Source organism: Anser cygnoides, chromosome 2 (genome assembly GCF_040182565.1).
Source record: "Anser cygnoides isolate HZ-2024a breed goose chromosome 2, Taihu_goose_T2T_genome, whole genome shotgun sequence".
Classification (NCBI taxonomy): Eukaryota; Metazoa; Chordata; class Aves; order Anseriformes; family Anatidae; genus Anser; species Anser cygnoides.
The window spans coordinates 1160148-1182934 of record NC_089874.1 but is presented as its reverse complement, the minus strand read 5'-3'; the positions used below and the strand labels follow the sequence as shown (position 1 = coordinate 1182934).

The 22787-nt window shown below is 43.0% G+C and overlaps 1 protein-coding gene across 3 annotated transcripts in view; it reads right to left on the bottom strand.

Annotated features, from left to right (window-relative positions):
- SMARCC1 (SWI/SNF related, matrix associated, actin dependent regulator of chromatin subfamily c member 1) overlaps positions 1-22787 on the bottom strand; it is an 83200-nt gene that overhangs the window by 12273 nt on the left and 48140 nt on the right. For 2 of the 3 annotated variants that reach the window (XM_066991054.1, XM_066991056.1), the window contains 5 exons: positions 15581-15636; positions 13558-13672; positions 12512-12666; positions 6737-6871; positions 2670-2928 (listed from right to left, as the gene is read on the bottom strand). In XM_066991054.1, coding sequence (XP_066847155.1) covers positions 2670-2928; positions 6737-6871; positions 12512-12666; positions 13558-13672; positions 15581-15636 — 720 coding nt within the window. The remainder of the gene's footprint in view (positions 1-2669; positions 2929-6736; positions 6872-12511; positions 12667-13557; positions 13673-15580; positions 15637-22787) is intronic. The other variant, XM_066991055.1, reaches the window with a different exon arrangement.

Below are 22787 nucleotides of genomic sequence, written 5' to 3'. Positions count from 1 at the left end.
TAAACAGAAAGTCAGGTCAATTTGTGAGTTACCTTCTCCGAGGGCTGAAGCATCCCTGTTGCCACAAACACACCCTGGACTGGCTCAGCACTTCAGTCCTGAACTCGCTCGAGGAACAGCGAACTCTTCCGTTTCCTGTCCTTGCCCTCGAGATACGCAAAGCTCTGCTGCCTTCAGCCAGCTCACGGTGAAGCCAAGGAGCTCTGGTTCTACGTTGTGGACTTCCCAAGCATCTTCAACAAAACTAGAAATTTTGTCTCTGCCACTGAAGAGCCTGAGGAAAATGGACTACCTTGCTTTTTAGGCAGGATGAGTCTGAGATAGTCTCGGTACAGAGGAAAGGATTTTGCCTTCAGATTCTCCAAGTCTCCTAAAAGGCATCTGCATTCTCACCTTCACAAAAATACCAAGCCCATGAACTACCAGGCTCAGTAAAAGGCAAGATCCACCTCCTCCCATGCCTGCACGCCGACAGACAGCACCAGCTGCTTCCCTGCCAGGGAGTCTGCAGTGCTGCTCCTTGCCCATCAGCTTGCCACCCTCTAACAGGAGGGGGGAAGTCGATCTATTGACTAACTTTAATCAAATCTGAAAAAGAGATGTACTGACTAATTAACACAGTACCACACTCCGCTAATACTCGCTGGAAGGGATCACTGGAGATACAGAGGGCCTCGATGATTATGATGGGGCTGAAGTAATAAGGTATTATGTGAACCAAGGATGCAAATATATTAGAAATCAGGCTTTATTAGTCCCCTAGTGAATACGACAATGCATTTAATCTTGTTATATTTTCAGTCTCGATAGCACCTTGTAAATAGGAGCTGGTCTAATGATATGCAGTATGATTCCCCCTCTCTTTACACTGTTTTCAATTTGCCGTTTTTCCATTTCACAGAACGTTTCTTCATTCCACTAAATGAACAAACCGAATTGCCAATACAGCATACAATAGACAAATCAAGCTACAATATTATTTGAATCTAAAAATCATAGCATATTTTATCACATTCCCACTCCACAATTTCAGAATTAACTTTTTGCCCACAAGTGCTCAATGAACTCGCTGACCCTGACCTCTTGAGAAGATAGTTAGCTTAAGCATCTAGATCACAAGATGACTCTTACCTTCCCCTCCGATGGGCATTTCTCTGCATCTGTTGACTGAATCCTGTTTTTATTACTGTGGAGATTCACACAATTGGATTGGATGCCTCGCATTTCATGGTCATCTGCAAACCCTGCTAGTTTACTAAGCACTTTTGCTCTTTCTCAGACCACACATTCAACGGAGGGCTTTTCCAAACTGCCCTTACCTCAGGCTTTTATTAAGGCGAAAACTCGTTCTACTGCACACTTTTGGTTACCACGTCTTATTCTTGATCATGATACTCTAAACTTTCCAGCTTCTTCAGCTATACAAGACCTTCTGAAAGATTTTTAGCTAATAACCGATCAGGCCATCTTTTAGAACGGCTTTTGAATGGCTTTAGAATGGCTTTTGGTCAAGCAGTTGGTACCTGACAAAACCTCTTCTCCTTTGCTGCAATCCAGTCTACCAGGTTCATACAATCCAGGTGGTGACATTTTAGTTTAAATGATCATTTCAACGACATGCAAGTATAACAAAGCCACCTAATTTCTCTATCCCTCAGTATTAGAAATATCTCCACTCTTGAACACATCTAGACCCCAACAGGACAAGTCCCTCTGCTGTCGGATCCAGCCAGGTTTGCCCTGAGCAGGAGGCTGGACTTTCAAGCAATTCTCCTGACCAACACAGCTCTGTGATTCTCAGCTCACATCAAGCATAACTGAAGGGCAGAAGGCAGAAAGAAAAGCCCTAAGTAGGGGGTAGGAGCATATGAGAATGAGGTCTCCTGCCAAATAAAGCTGCCTAAGGAGCTTTCTGCCTGTTTCTCATTCTTGGCCTTTCCCTTAAGTTTTTTTACCCGATTAGATGTGTCATGAACTGGAGAATTTGAGTGAATGATTGCTGTTGAAGGAGCAGAGATCGCTTGGCATAAAAAAGTCTAAAGAAATACAAACAAGCTCAAAAACATTTGAAAATGATAGTCAGTGGCAGCTCACAAGCTTTAAAAAAAGAAAAGGGAAACAAACACTTTAGAGGCTTGGAGTGACAACCTAAACTCCAAGCACAGAGAGCCCTCAGCCTCGCCAAGCAACCTGCTCCAGTGCTCGGTGACCGTCACAGAAAAGGGTTTTCTTGTGTTGATACGGAATTTCACGTGTTTTAATTTGTGCCCATCCCTTCTTGCCTGTCACTGGCTGCAACTGAGAAGAGCCTGGTGCCCTCCTTCTCATTCCCTCCGATCAGGTATTTATATGCATTGCTAAGATATCCCTCCCTTTCAGTCCCCCCAGATTCCACCCGCACATCTGGTACTGGGACATAAGCTCTAAAACAAAGCTGTAGTACAGGCAAAGCGAGAATATCCCGAGTTGGAAGGGACCCACAAGGATCATCGTGCTAACTATTCCAGCAAGCTGTTTCCATTTTACAAGAAGCACCATTATAAAACACCACATAGCGGAACATCCGTCAAACCTCGTACAATTTTATCCAGCAATACTTTTTCCTCTTATTTTAATCTACTCTGAGTGGCGATGACTAACCTCGGGGGATTTCTCCTTCCAGTTCTTACCTGGCTGTGGTGGGTGGGGTGGTGGCATCTGGTGGTGCATCATTGGGTACGGCGGGGGCTGCTGATGGGGCAGTAGGCCTGGATGTGCTGGTGCCCCGAGCGGGTTCATTCCAGGCCCACCGGAGTGCTGGTGAGGTTGCTGTGGGTTTTGACTGTGCTGCTGCTCCATTTGCTGACGAGCCCTTAATTCAGCGTATTTCAGCTGTTCCATGTGAAAATTCTGGCGTTCTGTCAGCAACTGTTGTCTCTGCTGCTCTAACTACGTCAAAAATGGGGAAAAAATGAAAAGAGAAGAACATAGTTAAGAACTACATATTTAAGCCATTTCTATAGGATCGGCATTTGATTAGCAAAAAATTGGCAGCAGTTTTTGGTAATGGGTACAGGCCATCTTCCAGCCAGAACCGACGAAGTCACCTTGTTTTGTCCTAAAGAATCCCCCAGTAATACAATTAACACATTACTCGATAGTAACTGTACAGAACATTCAGCCTCAATACAGTTCTAGCAGTAACCGTACGTTTTTCTCTCAATCTTCCGTGTGTTGGAATGAGGAGAAATAGCCCAAAGAGATTCCAGGGAAAGACCAAAGCAGAATATGCAGGCAAAAACACATGCTCAGTGACTACAGGCAGGACCCTGCTCTGCACCTTTATTTTAAGAGTAGGACCTGTACACCATGATATCTAAACACCAATGATTTGCATTACTGATGAGTCTTATTTTAAAGAAAAGCCTCACGTAACCTAGGCCAATTAACGTAAAGAGATTACTTTAACTATGAAGGCATATAGTTTGCAAGCAATGCCCAAATGAAAAGATGAAGCTTCAGAAAATGCGTCTTACTATTGGGCACTTACATGACCGATCACTGCCACGGTTAAGGAAATGTGTTTGACTACGAACCAAGAAATCATAATGCATTTTTATGTCTGTTACTCTCAAGCAACTGGACCTATTTGTGCAGCTAGTTTACGAATTTTGAATGAGCGTTGAAGATTTACTCTATTATTTATCTGAAAAGCAGGTTGCCAAGGAGACTTCCACCTTGTGGAAGTTCTCCAGAAATCCCGAAGCTCCACCAATGCTTTGTGTTAGCAGTTTGACTGCTGACAAAACACGGATGAAAACGAAATTCCACTACAGAGCACACATTCACCAGCAGAACCAGATGGGGACAGAGCTAATGAATAATACATGCTCCTTGTTGGGGGCTGTTTTTCAGCATGTAGGGACCACAATGTGATTATTCATGCTGCCATGATTCCTTTGTCCTTGACCAATCTGATACATTAGCGGGAGGAACTTGATAAAAAGAAGAGACACATACACCAATGGTGTAATTGTGCATGTATGGAAACAGATTCGGTAGGTGACAGGCGGTTCAGAAGAGAATTACAGCAAATGACCCGAAACAAAGGCTTAAGCAAGAAGAACTGCTACACCATACTTTTTATATTCTTTTACACTCCTGCTTTGCTCTCTTCATGGCACCCTATCCTGCTACACCTCATCTAAGAGGTCAGAGCAGTCCAAAAATGCTTTTTAAAGCATTACCAAACAGCATCCAGTATCTGAAAACACACCCTGTACTTAAGAAAATGAGTAAAAACTTCCCTTCTACACATTCCCTCCCTTCAGGATGAGAAGACCCAGTTGAACAGAAGAGAAAGGCACACAAATACAAGTCACAGCACAAGCTGGTCTTAAAACTGGTGCAGGGCCCAAAATACCTAGTTCTACATTAGGTTCTTGCATCTGTCACAACCAGTTTCAAAGCAGGTTTACAGACTCCCGCCGTACAGATCAGAATTAAGATGGGTGGTTAAAATGCTTTTTTTTTTTTGGGGGGGGGGGGGCACATTACCAGTAATTTGCATTCTCCAAACTCCATAAAATCTGCAGGTTAACATCAGGCAAGAGTGAAGCTTGGCTATCTCAGCGAAGATGAGCATGCTTCAGTCTGCTGCACAATCTCCTACACAGCTCAATTCATTAAATCCACCAAATGCTTTAGGTACACATTCATGAATACTACACTCTTGATGATTTTCAAGTTTGCAGCAACATATTTTTGCACTGTTGCAAAGTGATTCCCGTTAGAAGGGACTCTTACAAATGCTTTATATGTACACTTATGCAAGTTGTCAAGTTGTCATCGTACTACAAATTCCATCTTCAGAAAATAATTCCTCCCTAACAGGAACAGTAAAGAAAAGCATTCGTGTGTGATTATAAATTCTGGGTCAACAAGGCTCCTACCAATAGGGTACACACAATCAGAATTAGCACTGAAGTTATTCAGCTTAAACACCAAGTACATTTGTTTTGCCTAAAACCTAACACTCTCCAGTCTGTAGCGCAGATTTCTTCCAACACTTGGAATCGCCTCACCTTCACTGTAATGAAGCCACCTTTACCGTAATGCAACAAATAAGGACATATGCATACTGTGCAATAGCACTAAGCAAATTTTTGCTTTAATTATTCCCCCAAATATCCACAGTGACAGGTGAAAATTCCAAATTTAACTGCTAGAAAGCCAAGGAAAAAAATCTGTATGCACTTTTTGAAAAGGAAAATGTCATATGCCTCAAAGTGGAAAAAACCCTGTCAGTAATGGAACATATCCCCCAAAGAAAGAAATCTACAGAGAACCTTTTCAGAATAGTTAGGTCCATTTCTTGCACTGCCAATCAGCGTCAGAGACAGACGCCACACTGAAATGGCTGAGGATGCTGAGCAATCTAGAAATTCTTGCTGACATTCTGCTACAACAGAAGACCACAGTTCGTCAAATTCTATCAGTGTGATTAATGCCAAAGTGAGGACGTAAATTCCATTAAATTCACATGGTAGGGCAAACATGAAAACCCCCAGAACTATGAGTCGATATCTTCAACACACCTGGAGTAATTGCCGATTGACAAAACTGAGCAAGCTGAACAACAGAAAAACGCAAAAAATTGACTGCTCTCTGATAAAAATGAAGTTTTGGGTCATGTTTACAGTAGTCAGAGAAAAACTGCTTCTCTGAAAGCCCACTGATCTACAGATGGGAGAACGCTCAGTAACTGATGTGTAATCCAGTCACTGGTAGGCAGAGACAGCATCTCTTTCACATTACATCCTGATTTTAGGGATGCACAAGTCCTCAGTGAGATGAACTAACAGCGTTACAACAAATAAACCCTGCCTGAGACGCCCCACATATATGCTCTCTCGGGGTCACTACTTTCTGCAGCTGGCTAGACCTCAGTCACAGCCTGTGCCCCGACTACTGCCTCACCAGGCTGAAGTCAAACAAACAATTTCTCTGCTTTACTTGCCCAGCTCCTCCTCCTCTGTATCCTCCATATCAATCATGCTTCATTGTCAGATTTGATAATTGAGCTTTGTTCTCCTTTGATACCTTTCTGTTCCCTATGAGCAATCACCTTTTCTCATCTCTTGACATTACTGCTTCCTTCCTTCTCTTGCACCTGCTGTTACCCCCTCCAGCTCAAGCAAATCCCTCATCTCAAAATGAGAAGCTGTTACTCCTGAGCACGTATCCTTCTGCTACCGCATTTCACTTTGAGGATTTTTTCAAGAGCTACTGAGAATGTCCTCCAAAAAAAAAGAGCTACCTGCTTAAAACCACATCTCCCATCTGAACTGGGTCAGGAATAGCAGGCAGACACTGCTGGTTTCCCTTCCCTCTGGGGAAGCAAGGTTTCCATCCATTTCACTCTCTTTACAGGGAAAAGCCATTCTTCCGTCAGCTATCATTCACGTCACAAGGCCTACACACAGGCCCAGGTCTGAGTCCACACTCATGCTTCCTTGACAGGAAAAAGGATTAGGAAGCAAATCTGGGATACTGCCAGTTTGCTGCTTATGGTAAAAGGGAGATTCTGGACAGAGGAGGAGAGAGCTCAGACATGACGGTATGGGGTAATTATGAATTTGAGCTGGGGTAGAAAGAAGTGCCTAAATGTGAAGAACAGCTGAAACTGCTGATGGCATAAAGTCTTTGTGGTGACTGATACAATCCAAAATTTCAGATTAGTGTCCCCACTACTTACTGCCTCTTTCTCTCTGTCCATAATGGTTTCCAACTCCTCAAAATGGCGAAGTTTTATCTCCAGCTTCTTCATCTGTGTTTCCACCAGAAGGGCAACCAGGGACTTGATCTTTCTTTCTTCCACTGCTGCCAGATGCTGAGAACAAAACAGGATTTTGCGTTACATGTATTTCACAAAATAGAGAATTTTAAGTAAACAAATTACCAACTACCCCTGCACCTAGCTTTAGCCATTCTGTTCCACTTCTGGACAGAAAAAGCAGGGCATCAGATTATTAACTTTATGCTCAGAACCAAAAGTCCTTGGAAGATTATTCAGCTTTTACATAAATACACCGTTTATTGTGTATTGTGGATGCTCAGTACTCAAAAGCAAACCAGCTTTGTCCAAAAGCCTTCTGAATGCGCAACAGAGCATGTTCAGGGGAAATGCAAATAAGGAAGCAAAGGTTAGGTCATAGTCAGCTGCAGGTCATCCAAAAACTCACCAGAACTCATACAGGAGGCTTTTACCTGGAAAAACCCACAAAAGCACTGAGATGACTTGCATGCCTTTGCCATTACATTTTTTTTGCTTAATTAAATTAGAAGCTATGTATCTAGCTAAGTATATTCCCATTACGTTCAACACCATACTGCTAAATCATAAGCTTTCTTACTGCAGCAGTTCTACCTCAGGCTAGGGCAGAGACTGCAGAGAAACCTCTATGTATCTATGAAAAAAACTGGAAAAAAAAACACCCTCTGGTTTCCTTCAATAACCAGGTTGCAAAGCTGTATATAAACAGTGTGAAACAGAGCTGCAGAAAAATGCAAACAGGTTCCTCGCGAGGATTTAGCTTTAACACATACACACGCAGATACGTACATGACTTAAGAGATAGATAATATATATAGGATAGGTAGATCTAAGACGACCTATGAAAGCATTTCACATTTTCCAAGTGTGAAAGGCATGCTAATGATGCCTTCTACCAGCTTTTGCTACAAGCCCACTGTTCAAACTAAAAATACACTCAAAATATAACACCCGTTATGGGCACACACTGCTGGGCAGTTTCTGTAGCAGCAGTCCCAGGACGTTTCCTGAGCAGGGCGCTGAGGCAGAGCCAGCCTGACCCATGCCTTTTGAGAAGGGCAAGGTGAGGGCAGAAGGGAAGAAAAACGCTAGATCTCAACCAGCTCAGCCTGCAAGCAGGGAGTCACATTAAGCAGGCTGTGTCCCAAATCTTTGCTCAGGACTGGAAGAAACACTGAGGAGAAAAGCAGCGTTAGAAAACTGGTAATCCTGACCAGAAACAGAATTTCTCAAATCTCTCACGTTGTTTCCATCACTAATGTTTTACTGGAAATGAACGCTGTTGAATGACAACACATCAACAATAAAGCAAGTCTTCAGGAACTCTTGGTACCGTACGCTTGAGACTCACTAAATTTCTCTCTCAGTAACGTCCAGTTTTAGGGAACCAGAACAATCCCCCAAAGTTCAACTGCTGGCATGCCGTTGTGAAATTCAAGCAGGATCCTCACTTAAGTGCTGACCAGACTTGACGGTGCACATCTGAAATAAACTAACTGAATGGCTGACACAACTACAACATAAAACGTCAATTAATACGGCTTAGTAAAGCAGACTGATCTGTACAGAAGTCAGTGACAAAAGCACCTTTGTTGGTACACAAAGCCTTTGATAGTCATTTTGCTTCACTTGGTGTGTGTAATTTTAATAATGAAACCAAATTAACAAGATCAGCAAGGCACATCGTTAGGTAAAAGATGTCTCAAAATACACATTAGAAAGGAAATCCTCACGGAATTTTGTTCTGAAGAGACGTGAAGAAAGCACTCCTTAGCCTGACATTACTCAGGGCTTGATGTGGACAAAGAACAAGTCGTTGCCAACTCTGAAGCTTACAAAACAGAGTACGGATAAAAGTTAACAGTGATTTAAATTGACTGATAAGATGGATGCAGCAAGGTGCTTAACAAGTAACAGAAAGCGAAAAAGAAGATATGACATTATCCTGGGACACGGCCACTCTGAAAGAGCTGAGCATCACCGAGCCAGCAGAGCCGGCCTCCGGCTGAGCGCCTCTACAGAACAAATCTTTTATGTTTCCCATGTCCCGGACACGAGGACAGCAATTAGCACCTCCATGCCTGGGATCGTGCCCACTGCCACAAAACCCACTGCTTCCCCTGCTCACAAATTCCTTCTGAGTGAATTCCTCTTGAAGAGGAATCGCAAGACTAGCTACAGACCCAGCAAACGCACGTTACAGGTGGTTTCACAGAACCTAACCCGCCCCTGATCTTTTTAACCCCTGCTTCAGTTAGGAAAGGGGCTAATCGCAGCAAGAGTGTGACAACAGGTACATGCAACTGTAAAACCAGAGCACGAGACGCCTGGAAAACAGATAGTGTCCTTGCAACACATCACAGGGAGCGTGACATCCTCTCATCCACACGCAGGAGATCACTTGGAACTGCAACAGGCAGAGAAAATTATTTCTCCTCCCTCCCCTCCTCTATTTTGTGAAAGGAGACCAGGTGCTTCACCTCACTTTTGTTTTGAGGCCCAGAGGGCTCCGCCTTTTGCAAATGAAAACAGAAGAAATAGTTCTGTGCATTTGCCATCTTTGTCTAAACCAAGGCACACAAGGAGAAAAACTGCTAAATCCTGTCCTGCATACGTTCAAGCAGGAGATGAGGAAGGTTCTACACTAAATTTCTAGAGCAGCAGCAAAAAGGAACCAATTAAAGACGATTTGCCTATAAACAGAAGACATGATGTAGCTTCCCAAAAATAAGGAGAAATAATTTTAGTAACAGCATCTATCCTATTGCTGAATTTCACATTTCTGAATACCTACACGTGGAACAAGCGGTTGCTAACCGAAGACTTTTTAATTCAGCAGGAAAGCGTTGCAGTGCTACAATAGTGGCTGAAGTGCACCAGACTAGAAATAAAGCTTAACAGCAAAGTTAACCACCCACGGAAAAACCTCTGGATAATTATAGGGGGTTTTGCATCACTGGCAGTTTTCAGATCAGCGGCTTCTAGAAAAAGATGTACCCGATCACAACTATCTCAAAACAGAAATTCAGGAGCCATACGGTCTCTGCCATGCAGGAGGTCACGTTATGAACAGAACGGTCTTTTTTGGCAGGGTAAGTGACGGTCCAACAGCTACAGTAGAAGGGCACACAACTGGACAGAAGTCAACAGCAGTCTGCAGGACAAAAGGCATTTTCTGTCATGGGCTACTTACTGTGTTGGGTTGGTATGGCAAGGTTTTGGTACTGGGGAAGACTATGGGGGGCGGGGGGCCTCTGTGAGCTGAGCCCAGCAGCTGCCCTGTGTCAGATCAAAGAGCCAATTCGTGAGAGATGCTGGTTGTGCCTCTGGGAGAACAGACTGGAGAGAGGAAGAGGAAAAAAAAGCAGATGGGAGAGAAGAGCGAGAAATAAGAGAGAACTGGCCCTGCAGCCCCCAGGTGAGCGCGGCAGGAGGTGCTCCAGGCACACAGCACAATTCCCCTGCGGCCCGAGGAGAGGCCCCTGGTGGAGCAGGCTGTCCCCCTGCACCCAAGGGTCCCACACGGAGCAGATCTCCACGCTGCAGCCCGTGGAGGAGCCCCCGGTGGAGCAGGTGGATGTGGCCTGGAGGAGGCTGCGGCCCACGGAGAGCCCCCGCAGGAGCAGGCCCCGGGCCGGAGCTGCAGCCCGTGGAGAGGAGCCCCCGCAGGAGCAGGGGGGCTGGGGGGAGCAGTAACAGCCATCCTATGCCAAGTCTGTTTTGCCCACAGTGCTAATTGGTGAACAATCTCCTTGTCCTTATTTCGACCCATGAGCATTTTTTCATATTTTCTCCTTCTGAGGGGGAGGAGTGAGAGTATGATGGCACAGTGGTGCTGAGCTACCTACTGGTGTGAAACCGCAAGGCTTACGTGCAGAAAGGAAGAAGAGCTTACATTGATTTAAGAATCCAAGAAGAAAAGGAGAAAAAGGGTCTTAAATAATTCTAATAATGTTTGTACCAAAGCCATAACCCGTAAAAATGCATTTAAAATTGTTGCTCCATTCTACGTGTAGGAATACAGAGCCTCTCCCCCAGATGAGCACATTCACCGGATACCATTTCTCAAACAGAACTCACTGGTAAAGCTACTTATCTCAAAAGAAAAACAACTTCAAATGCCTGCCTTTGACCCTTGTTTCTCCTTAGAAGATAACTGCAATATTCCTCCGATATAAAATCGGAAGGAAAATAACTCTACCAGCTCTTCACATGACCAGGTCTTCAGTTTAATACGAAGAACTGAATTACTTTCTCAGACAAGATACAGCTCACTGAAAGCCTAAATGTTGCCTGGGTTTTCAAATGCAAGTGGAAAGAGAAATCCCTACTGAACCTGAATTCTACTCTAAGTGTGAACATCCTAATTATATTATTTCCTGTAATATAAAGCTAAAATTCTTCTAGAATATTAGTATTATCATAACGAAAATTGCCATTAGCAAAGTCCCTTCTCCCTCTAGCACTCATTATCACCAAAGGAAGGAAAGCAGGATATCATTTTTTATTTGGAGAAAGAAGACTTCCATAAAATAGAGATTAAATTCCACACTTTAAAACAAAACATGGCTGAATATCACAGAATCACAGAATCATTTAGGTTGAAAAAGGCTACAAGGGCAGTGTTAATTCATGCAGCTTTTGATTTTAGAAACTAGTTTGAAAGGTAGCCAACTAAAAATATCCTCAGTCTCATGGATTCATAATGGAAGGATTGTATTATTTCAACAACATCTATCATCATACTTCCTCAATATAGATGATGCATCTGGGAAAAATAGGTCTAAAGTTCAAGGGGCGAAAAAAAATCGGACCGGAAAGTCAGTGCAACACATACAACACCTCATTATGCCCACCATTATGTTCTGGAAATCCATCAGGAATAAATACAATCCATGGTTTGCTTTTTGGTGTCCATAAAGTAGATGGAATGCTCTGGAATATGGCACTGAATCCCAAAGCACTAAGAAACCCAAACTAAAATGTGAATCCCCAAAAATATGAAGAGAAAACAGATTTAGAAAAAGATATTCTGAAAGAAGTAAAGGCAGTCTGGTTCCTGCAAAAAGAGAAGGAACAAAGGCCAGCATGCAATTAGTAATTACAGGGTAACGAAAAGCTACTAGACAGAACACTGATTCAAACCACAGCTCATTAAGAGACTACAGACAAACAGAAGTTTAAAAGCATGTTTTTGTCTATCATTAACAGACACACAGCACCTCTTAACACAAATATCATCAAGTTGTCTATAAAACAAATTATAACACTGGAATTGAGCATCACATTGTTGTTACAGACAAAGGATCCAAGTACAGAGGGGTTGTGTGAAGGCCACGGAATAGACTGGCACAGCAAGAAAGGCAACATAAGGGTGCTGCCATCCAGATCTATGCCTTCAACATTACAACCAGACCTACTGAGCAGAGAAAAGGCTTTACAAAAGTTGACAAAAGTTTTGGGGCTCTCTCTTATGGATGTTCATTGGCTTCATAAACATACAAATAGCAGCCTAAATTAAATTATACACAATTTCACTTCGTAGTTCAAGCAGAATAAATTCAAGATGACATGTGGTCTTTCAAGGTATTAGAGATCAGAACATGAAATTCCACAGATCTGGAACAAAGGACCATTTTAAAAACAGCTGTAACGTGAGCTGGAAATCAAGCCAACGCATATTTGCATAAAACAAACCTTTGCTTTGGTGGCAGCTGAGGCAAGAGCAGCAGCTGCAGCTGTAGCTACGTTTCCTTCCGAGATTTCATGTTCCACTTTCTTCTTCCCAGCCTCATTTTCTTTGTCTTTGCTTGCATCAACGTTCTCCTTGTTCTCTTCTGTCTCCTTTTCTTCTGAAAGAGATTTCCCGCCACGTTTGTTATGTGCATTCTCCCTTTGTTAACAGTATCACTCAGGACAGGAATTGCACTTCACGCACTGCTATTGGCCAGACAAATCCATTCATCCACACAGTCACATTCCTCTGTAACACTACTGCTACTCGTCCAAATGCTGACGTGGGAACAATTTTAAAGGATCTGATCCAACAAATACAGCAAGTTTAAACGTTTTTAGTTTTCATCCTGTCAATTCATCTTCTGCCATCAGCTTATTTTCATTGGAACGCTTGTAGCTGCATTTCCAAATCAACTCCATTATTACCTCTACTTTTATATGTGAATCCAAGCATGTCTTGTTTTACCTGGTGCTAAAATACTGATTGCAAGCTCCAGTAAAGAACAACGTATCCACCATGTACAAGGGGAACGTGTTAAAAATAAATAACAAGAGTAATGTCTTATGTAGGAAAAAGATGGTACTTGCCAACCTGTCAAAATAAAGGCTTCACATCACTTCACAGGGAAATTGAGCTAGCACATTATCTTATAAGCATAGAAGTGAGCAGTCCCATTTCTTTGCATCGAAAATGATCAAATGGTGTGTAATGCAGGCAGAAGAAAAGAATTTGTGACCTATACTCACTTTGCCATTGCAATTTCTTCACCCAGTCACAACACACAATGAAAGAAAGCTCAGCTGAGGTCTAAAATGAGTTCAGGAAAGAATTTAGTGCTTGAGCTTTTCAGTGAAATTAAACGAGAATATTTACTACTGAACCATGAAGCAGCCTGATGTGCAAGACAAAATATTTCTGCCACAGTTGAGTTTATAGTCTATTCCAACAACTTTAGAGGAAGGCTATTAAAGCTAACACAGCTTGAGGAACAGCTGGGAATCATTACCTGTCTTGGTGTCTGCAGTCACTTCACTATCTTGTTCTTTTTCTGGGTTTCTCTCATTTTCTCCTTCTTGTGCTTTATCACCTTCCTCAATTTCACTCTCCACTTTGTTTTCAACCTAAATGGGATGAAGGATTGCTTGGAGAATGAGAGCTATACAAGACATTCAATGTTAACTTCGTTTATAGCTTTCAAATTAATTCACTACCATAAAGGAAGAGATTAAGTTTTAAAGGCTGACTTCTACTTAAGCCCATTCTGACAATCGTACCCACAATCTGAACAGACAAAGCAACTGCCATACTGGATGGAAATCTACCAGATTCAGTAACCCAGGTAAAACGCTTCATCTGAAGGTACGTGAAGTAAGATGACAGGTAAGAACATCTTCCACTCCCCATGCTGTCACCATTTATTCTGGTAGTCTGTGCACCAGACTCCTATCTTTTCCGTGCTACGTCAACAATTCATACAGTATTCAGCAGTACACGCATCACCTCCGAATTCTCACGGTCACAACAGCATCTCGTGGCAATAAACACTACAACTGAATTACATACTGCAGGAGGGTGCTTCTGTCCAGGAACTGGTGAGAAAGACCAATGGTTGCAAAGTAGAAGTAAAATAAAAATATTTGTTAAAAATCTAGGTGCCTTAAGATAGTATTCATAAAATCGGCGGCAGCTTCATGCATAGGACTGGAAATATAATTTTCCCCTTGGGAATAATCCAAACTGACCCAAATGTTTCTCATTTATTCTGATTTAAAGAACAGAGCATCCTTTCAAGCTCTAACCAAGAAGTCTTCTATACTTGCATCTACCTAAACGTACCTGACTATCAGAAAGACAGTGTAAGAACTGAGACCAGAGTGAGAAGTAATACCAAGACTACAGACAGAAACACATACGTCACTTTATCTCATTCCTTTGATGAAGCACGCAACACAGAAATACCATCTGTTGTAGCAGATGAGATAAGTGCCTACCACTATTTATTTAGCAGAGTGATGTTTGAATTCCAGCGTATTAGTTTTAACTGCAGTTTAGGTCAGGAACAATCACAGCCAGTGACATTACTGTTGACCATCTGAAAAGAGGTACTGCGTTTGTAGACACGATGTTATAAAACTCCCCCCTCAAACACTTGCATTCTTCTAAGCATTATCAACAGGTTGAAGGAATTAATTTCTAATCTGATCTTTATTGGCAGGCTGCATCACACCTAACATCAAAAGCACATACTACACACACCTATAACCAAAATTTAACACAGACTTCTCGTGAAGAGGAGTTCTACTGACCAGCTCAGCTATGGACACCTTCATTTCATCAGATCTCATTTGCCCACATCCGTGGAACTGAGAACGGTTCCAGAAACAGCCAACAAAGCCGCAGTGATCACACGGACTGAACAGACGTAACTCACATTGCCACTGGAGAGTTGCGACAATAGCTAATAATCATTCAGGTCGTCTGTTCAGCTCCACACAAGCTACTCAAAAATGGTTGCCAAATACTGCAAGGAATCCAAACAACTCACCAGTTTCCAGGAAAGCCCGGATCTCTCTGATCTTGACGGAGCTGAAAGCTGTATTCAACTTTGGAAAGGCAATTTGCCACAAGACAAACTTTTCTAGGGCAAGACTTCAAAGTGATACTTGCTTTAGACCACTACAAGTCATGAACCGCAACAAACCAATGTCCTTCTGCAGCTTAAGTCTCTACAATTAGTTTGATATTGCCTGCTTTACATTTCCTCCCAGTCCCAACCCTTTTTTTTTTTTTCCTCAGGACTATGAAAAAACATGCCAGCCATTTGTCCAGCACAAGAAACATCTCTATGTGACTATGTGATTAGAAAATGAAGTAATAGGAAGACTGGAAACTGTTAGGGAATACTGTTCACTAAGAACTGACCAGCACACTGCCATCTACCTTTTCTTTAAGCACTTTAGAATTTAGTAATTCATGTCTATAAGTATCAGAAGTACCTTTTCAGAAACAGTATGCTGAACTAAGCTTACCTTCTCAGACTGCTGCCCATCTGTTTCTGCTTCCATTTTTTCTTCTTCAGCTCCATCTGAGAATATAAATAAAGTGTTTAGAATTGCCACAACATCCATTTATTATACTTATTTCAGAGTTAACTAAAATTTTCTGTTCTCTACTGACAATGGTTTATAAAGAAAGCCCAGACAGCACTGAATTCCTGGAAAACCCAATTCTATTACACTAATCTTACTTTAAAAATCAAGTTTACTTGCAAATTTAAATTTAACAGGCTTTTATTTACAGTCCAACAAGAAGGACAAAGCATTAAGTTATCTGTGCTCTACTCAAACACCCAATTTACCCACACAGGGAGAAACCCCCAAATCTATCCATCTTAGTTACATAAAGAACAGTATAATGTACAGCTCTGCAGTATTCAAGGCGCATAGTAATTCCCATTGGTAAGTCAAAGTATTATAAAATGTTTTTCCCAATACAGCCAATTTGATTCTGTAGATGGTTGTCAGCTGCATGATTAACCTCAATTACAGTGCTGCCAGACTTGTAATTCCTCCTTAGCACAAGATCCCCTGAGCTGCTTTTGATGAAAGGTCCACCCAGCAGCACTGTCGCATGTTGCAGGTCAACTGAAGATCTAAATTGCATTTTGCAGGTGGTGAAAACACCAGAGTTCGGTGCTGAAGTTTGCCGAAGCAGACTTTAAAATAATTATTCAAACGCCAACGTAATACTGAGTCCTGGCCAATTTGTTAAAGCTGACGCTGTTGTTAAACACTAAGCACCTCTTGCTATTTTCCGCCCCAAAAAGCGCTGGAGGTCAAGGCAGAGAGCAATTCTTCTCCTTGGTGGTTCTGGCATGAAACCCAGCACCGTGCCGTGTTTCGCATCCTTGGTACCTGCTGCTCTCTGCCCCAACACCGTGACCACCAGGTTCTCAGGTACGGCCCGACCCGAAGCTTTCCTCAAAGCATGTTTCTCCCCAGAGCACTCTGAGAAGTATTCAAGCCCCCAGAAACACATTTAGATGAATGAAGATGTTTTAGAGCTCCTACATCACACGAGTTACCGAAAGGGGAGCGGCACAGAGCCCACGAGGCTAAATATCTTGTTACTGCCAGTTAGCACTTGATGCCAGGCACGGCATGTGGTCACGGGCAATCTAACAGATTTTCCAGGTATTTCACATGCGATGTAGAACTACATGTCCCAGTGAATCGGAACCGAACAATGATGCTTAAGTCAAAGAAACCGGTCCAAAAAGGTGTGCTACGATAGATGTTCGTGGACAATCCTCTCACTCAGGCCTTAATCATTCATTCTCTTGCTTCCTCCTCTGCTGAAATGAGAGCAATGCTTGTGAGTTTGTACTGAAGAACGGATCAATGAAGGGATCCAAGTTAAACCCAAACGCTTTATTTGCTTTCTGAGAACAAAACACTATTACAACAACTCCTTAAAAACCCAACGGCAGCTTCCCAGCTAGGCGCTCAACAAGCCACGCATCGCATCTGAGCGCAAGAGCTGGTTGTTGGTTTGGTACAGAGCAAGATAATAACGGTCCCAGCTTTTTAAAGAACATATTTTCCAAGATGCTCTGAAAAAAGCGGAGCTAGCATGTGCCTTCAGTGCTAACACCAAAGACGACAACAGCGTTGTCCAAGAAGCTAGAAGCATGTAATATGAACCATTTGGACACTTGGCAGGTTTCTCACTGCTGTGGACGTGTGGGTCTGGACGCCACCCACTGCCTCTTACACATTCTTCATATTTTGAACCCAAAATGAGTTTCCCAGACACCCAGAAAAACCTGACCTTGACCACAAGCACCTTCTGAGTGCCCGGCCTCAGCTTCGATACACGACTACATGCTTCCTGCTGTTGCTCATTTTGGTTTTTGGCTGACGAGACCGAGCTCTTCAAGCTAATAACCTCTTATTTACTGTCTGTGTGGCATTCAAACAGCCACAACAGAGACATCTGAAGGGTTCTGCCAAAACAGAGCCAGGCCCCCTTGAGTTACAGACTGCTGTCTGAGTAACAGCTGACCAGTTATCATCCCTTCTAATTTTGGCACCTACTAAGGGAGATAATAGCCTAACTGATATGCAAGTGAGACTAAAATGAGACGAAAGAAAAAAAAATCCATCTCCTGTCAGTGCTACAGCAGTAATGTTACCATGTGCTGGATGCATGCACCTGGAAAGAGAGTGTTTTAACAGCAGTTAGTATATTCCTGTCCTTAGGACAGATCTTCTGGTGCTAGCCTTTGGTTCGCTCATTTATTCCTTTATACAACATTTAAATAAACACTCCTGCTAACGAAAGCAAGCCTCTTCAGGATAAGAGGATAACAATAAACGCATTGACAGCAAATACCATGAAGGAGTCTGAATAATGTACTACTATTTCCCAATATTTTCCCATATGGATTGTTTACTAGACCGAGAAACACCGATCTATTTGCAGCACCCAGATGTTCTGTAACAAACAAGAGGGAAACTTCAGCACAACCCTGTACTCCTTGTCTAGGACCTCAGACCTAAAAGACTGGATGCCAGTGAAATTTAACGTATGGAGGCATTAAAAAGGGAGCCTACTTAGATCACTGGCTCCAGCACACGCTGCCATACCAGCATAAATCTGGTGAAAAGCCTTTATCCATCTCTAAGCTTCTGAAGACACTGGTTGGTGTAAGGGTGCTCATTTTCCGTAACCCTTACTTTACTGGGAATTCCCATGTGCTACACTGAAGCAAAACAGTGCCCAAGGCCAGGCTGGATGGGGCTGGGGAGTGGAACTTGATAATATTTAAGGTCTCTTCTTACCCAAACCATTCTGTGATTCTGTGATCCATGATTCCTACCATCAGGATACAGTGTAATCGAAAGAAAAAAGGTCAGCATGAACAATGCAGAACTTAAACGCACGGAGGAACGGAGCGGGTCTGAAACTCAGAATCATACAAAACTTACAGCGAAGCAGGCTAGAAAAGTCCCAGCTTGTGGACAATTTTAAGTGGAAAAGAGGAGATGTCTGTCTTACGAGCTCATAACGTGACAATTTGTTTGCTGTTCTGGAAGATGAGACCCTGTAGCTCAGGTTGGACTCAAGTCTCAGCCCCCCGTACCACCTCGCTGCTCTCACCTGCCAAGGGCTTCCAGTCTGAGCAGTCCCCTCAAACCTGCGGCTTCACCTTTATAGTCTGCCGGAGGGGAAAAAAATCACTACAAAGTTCTTGCCACGCAACTGCACACGATTTGCTCAGGACCACCAAACGGATGACAACGCTCTTTGCTACGTACACATTCCCGGTCACATTTGATAGAAAGCTGGAGGTAACAATTGTGCAAGCTGCTCCTAAGAATGCCATAAAGTCAAGGCCTGTAAGACACAAACCTTCCCGCTCTATCCAAAAAGCCAGTTTGTTCTTGGGTCTGCTAGATAGGACTGAATTCCCTTTCTACCCTAAGATCAGCTTGGGGTGGGGGTTTTGGTTTTCTGATTACGATGCACGTCAAGGTTTCCAGTCCCGAGATAAAGAGGAGCAGCGACTAACAACGTGTGATTCCCTGCAGCAAGCGAAGATACCAGCACAGAATGAGTTTGTGGAGGTTTACAGCGTGCTACCCACCAAGCATTACCATGAGGTTGAAGGCAGTTGCTGTTAAATCCCTATGCATGCTGGGGCAAGTTTTATTAGGCATTTATTTTTTTACTTGCAGACCACAGGAACCATCGTTGAGTGACTACTGCCACAGAAGCCACCCCAAGGCAAACACGCACCCTAAGAGGGCAAACTCTTTTCCCCTGACCTTTAAAAAAAAAATCTCAAAGAAAAAAAGCACATACAGCATCTCTCAGTAAGAGAAGTGCCCTTCGACTCTCCCCTGCCTCATAATACATCTAACAAACTCTTCCCTAAGCTCAGCACGCTTCTGTATTGCAGAGGGACACATCCAGCTACAGAAAGAGAAGGTATGTGTGTGTGACAGTAAGATTGTTGGGAACATCCTGATTTAGCTTAGGTTTTTGAGTCCCGGCTATAAGATAAAACGTTATTTTAAAATCAGGACGACAACTTTAGGCAGGTTGCAGTCAATGGCTTTTGAAAACTGTTCTCTTCTATTAGCTAGCAAGCCGCTATCTGCAGTGACAGCGCTACGCCTCTGCGGTTCCCACTGGCATAAGCCATTCCGTGCTTGTACACATCGAGGAGACCGTGCTGAAATACTACATGTAGTAAGAAAAAAAAGCTATCGATTATTAGTTTTGGCATTAAATAAGTTTATCTGGATCCAAGCAGGTTTTTGCTTCTAGCTTACAGGCTACTGGAAGTACCTCTAAACAATTACAGCTCCATAAAAATTAATTTTGAATTCAAGTATGAAAAGATGTAAAAAAAACCCACCACATTTCTGACCCTCTGCATGAGAGTGACAGAAATTACTCCTGCATTTCAGTGAGATACAAACACCTTAATGATTGAAAGAGGTTAAAAACACAACTACGTAATTGCATGAGGTAATGAAAGCATAACTGACAATGAAAACAAGGATTGATTAATTAGAGATTCATGTTCCTAATACAAAAGGAGAAGAGAACTTTAAGACCCAATAATCCCTTTTACAGGGCACCGGTGATGCTCTTTAACTCTTCGCCAGGTTTCGTATCATACCTTGAACCTTGCAGGATGTGGGAAAAGAAATTAATGGCGTTTCTTAAATCAACAGCAGGCAGATGGTTACAAGACACCACAAGGCATCTTTCTAGAGGAAAAAGGCACCTGCAGAGTAGAAAGCACTGCCCCTCCACACCCTTCTTCAAACACCTGAAGCAGCAAATATTTGCTGCTCTATGGCAACTTGTTCTGCTTTGCATGTTATCTCCGAGAACAGGGGGGGCTGTTTTCTAACACATGAAGAATTTATAACTGCCTTCTGATGAAGCCCAGTGACTTTACAGAGAAGTTAAATTGACTTTAGGTCAGCAAGGGAAACTATAAAATTTCCACTGTCATAATTTACTGCATCACCAGCAAGCAGACGCTTGCAGCACGCGCAGATAAGTAACCTCTGTTGTCGCTAGACGAACTGTAAGCCAAGCCCTACACACGAATGCAGAGCACCACGCAGGAGATTCAGCTCAGGAGCCAGCTTAGAGCTGCCCGCGAGGCATCCCTTCCCCTTTGTTTTCTATAAGGCAACAACGTGCAACTTGTCAGAAGTCAGGCTTGAATATTAATATTTAATTGAGAGAAATATACCATAGCTGTAGAAAAATCCAGGGTCTGAACGTGATAAATACGTTACCATCTAAACCATAATTTATATCTTCCAAATTAAGTCAGGACTCAGAGCCTCCGCCGCCGCCGCCCCAGGCAGCTCGCACACGGACGGCGCGATGGCTGCCACGGAGAAGGAATTCCAGATTCACGAAGCTGCGCGAGTCCATCACAAGGGGATTGATGGGGGGATTGATGGGCTCAATCCTCCAACGGCACGGAGCCAGCTTACAGGCACCTGCACATATGCAAAGTGAACGAACTGTTCAGTGTCTGCCTTAGTAATGTCTGCGTTATTTCAGAGTGAAAGCACACCCCAGGGACCGCATGAGAAATCATCCTGCCAAAAATGAAGTAAAATAGCTTCTTCTGTGTGTGTATACTCGTGTTTTCCGCTATATGTATTTGAGAACGTTACACGATCGTCCATAAAGCGTTAAATTTAATCATCTGTTTCAGTCGCTTACAGTTGTAGTGGAGCCCCTAAATCAGACCACCACCCCCCCAGGGTCTGCTGTCACAGATGAGCTACAGCTGGAGGCCTCCACACGCTTCTGCCAGTGGAAATGCTTCCAGTGAAATACTTGTTAGAGTAAGACCTAAAATCCACGAGTAACTGCCTCCAACACAGGCACTTCAGCGACTCCCCTGTGCCTAATTCAATGCACATATATGCAGGCTATGTAGTTAATCACCTTTGGAAAGTTATTGAGAAAGCACACATACTCAGTGAAGACCTAAGAGGGATACTACGCACCACAGGTGCACTAAATATTCCCCTTCTCTGGAGCTTAATCCTTGGCCCGGAGAACAGGCTCCTTTGTTTGCTCTCCTCAGTTCACTCAATAAACCAAACGCAGGGCATCTTCTCCATTGCATTCTATAACCCACAGCCGCGGTAGCATCTTGGAAACTAAAAGACAGTACCTGTCAAGCTTATCACAGAATCTGAACCACTTGAGCCCATTCTTAATTCTACCGAAGCTTTACAACATTAATTCAAAAAGAACCATCGTCAGCCTTTAGAAATTTTAACAACGAGGACAAGAATGAGATTCTTGGATATTCATGTAAGCTCCAGGAATCCCTTCCAGTCCCATTTTCCCCTTTCACATTCCACACTGCCTACAATTCGCCGATATTAAGAGCTTTCAAAAGATTGCAGAGCTATGGTATAATTTTATTTCTAAAATATACCAACTGATGAGCTTTAATTACAGTATGGAACCCTCCGTAGATATTTTTAGTTCTCTGTGGCGACATTCAGACAATACCTCGGGTCTAGTCATGCCAAACGGCTCCATTTCAGCAGTTACGCACCACAACGCTGCACTTCAACATCCAACACACCTCTGCACGTGCAAGCCATGGATTCCCCTATGCCCTCCAGTGCAAAGCTGTTTTGGGGGTGGAAGGCGCTGCAGATTGCGGAGTGACCCAGTTCACTCTTGCTGAGCAGCTCCCCCAGGGAGAACCATCTGCTGTTGTCCTAATTTATTCCATTAGTCACAGCCCAATACAAATCGCATTAGCTATAACAGGACAGTATTACTTATAGAACTCACCACACAGCTCATTCAGAAGTAATCGTGTTATGGTCATCTGCTCTCCAACTCCCCATATTAAATGACAAGCACTTCAGAATTTCTATTTGCAACTTGTTTGCAAATTCTCCTAAAGAAAGGGCTGCCAGACTAGCAATATCACTAATGATGTCGATGATAGACTTCCACAATTGTGCTGCAGGATTAAGAATTAAGACTTAAACAAGCATACATGACACAGAGGTCCTTAATGTGCATACTACGGTGAAACCTGTACTCAGAAAATAGGGAAGAGTAGAACAAAGCCACAGGAGAAAAAAAATGTATGTATGTATAAGCCTAAGCTAAGTTTACTTTAAAGTAGTCATCACCTTAAACCTAGTCTCAGATGGA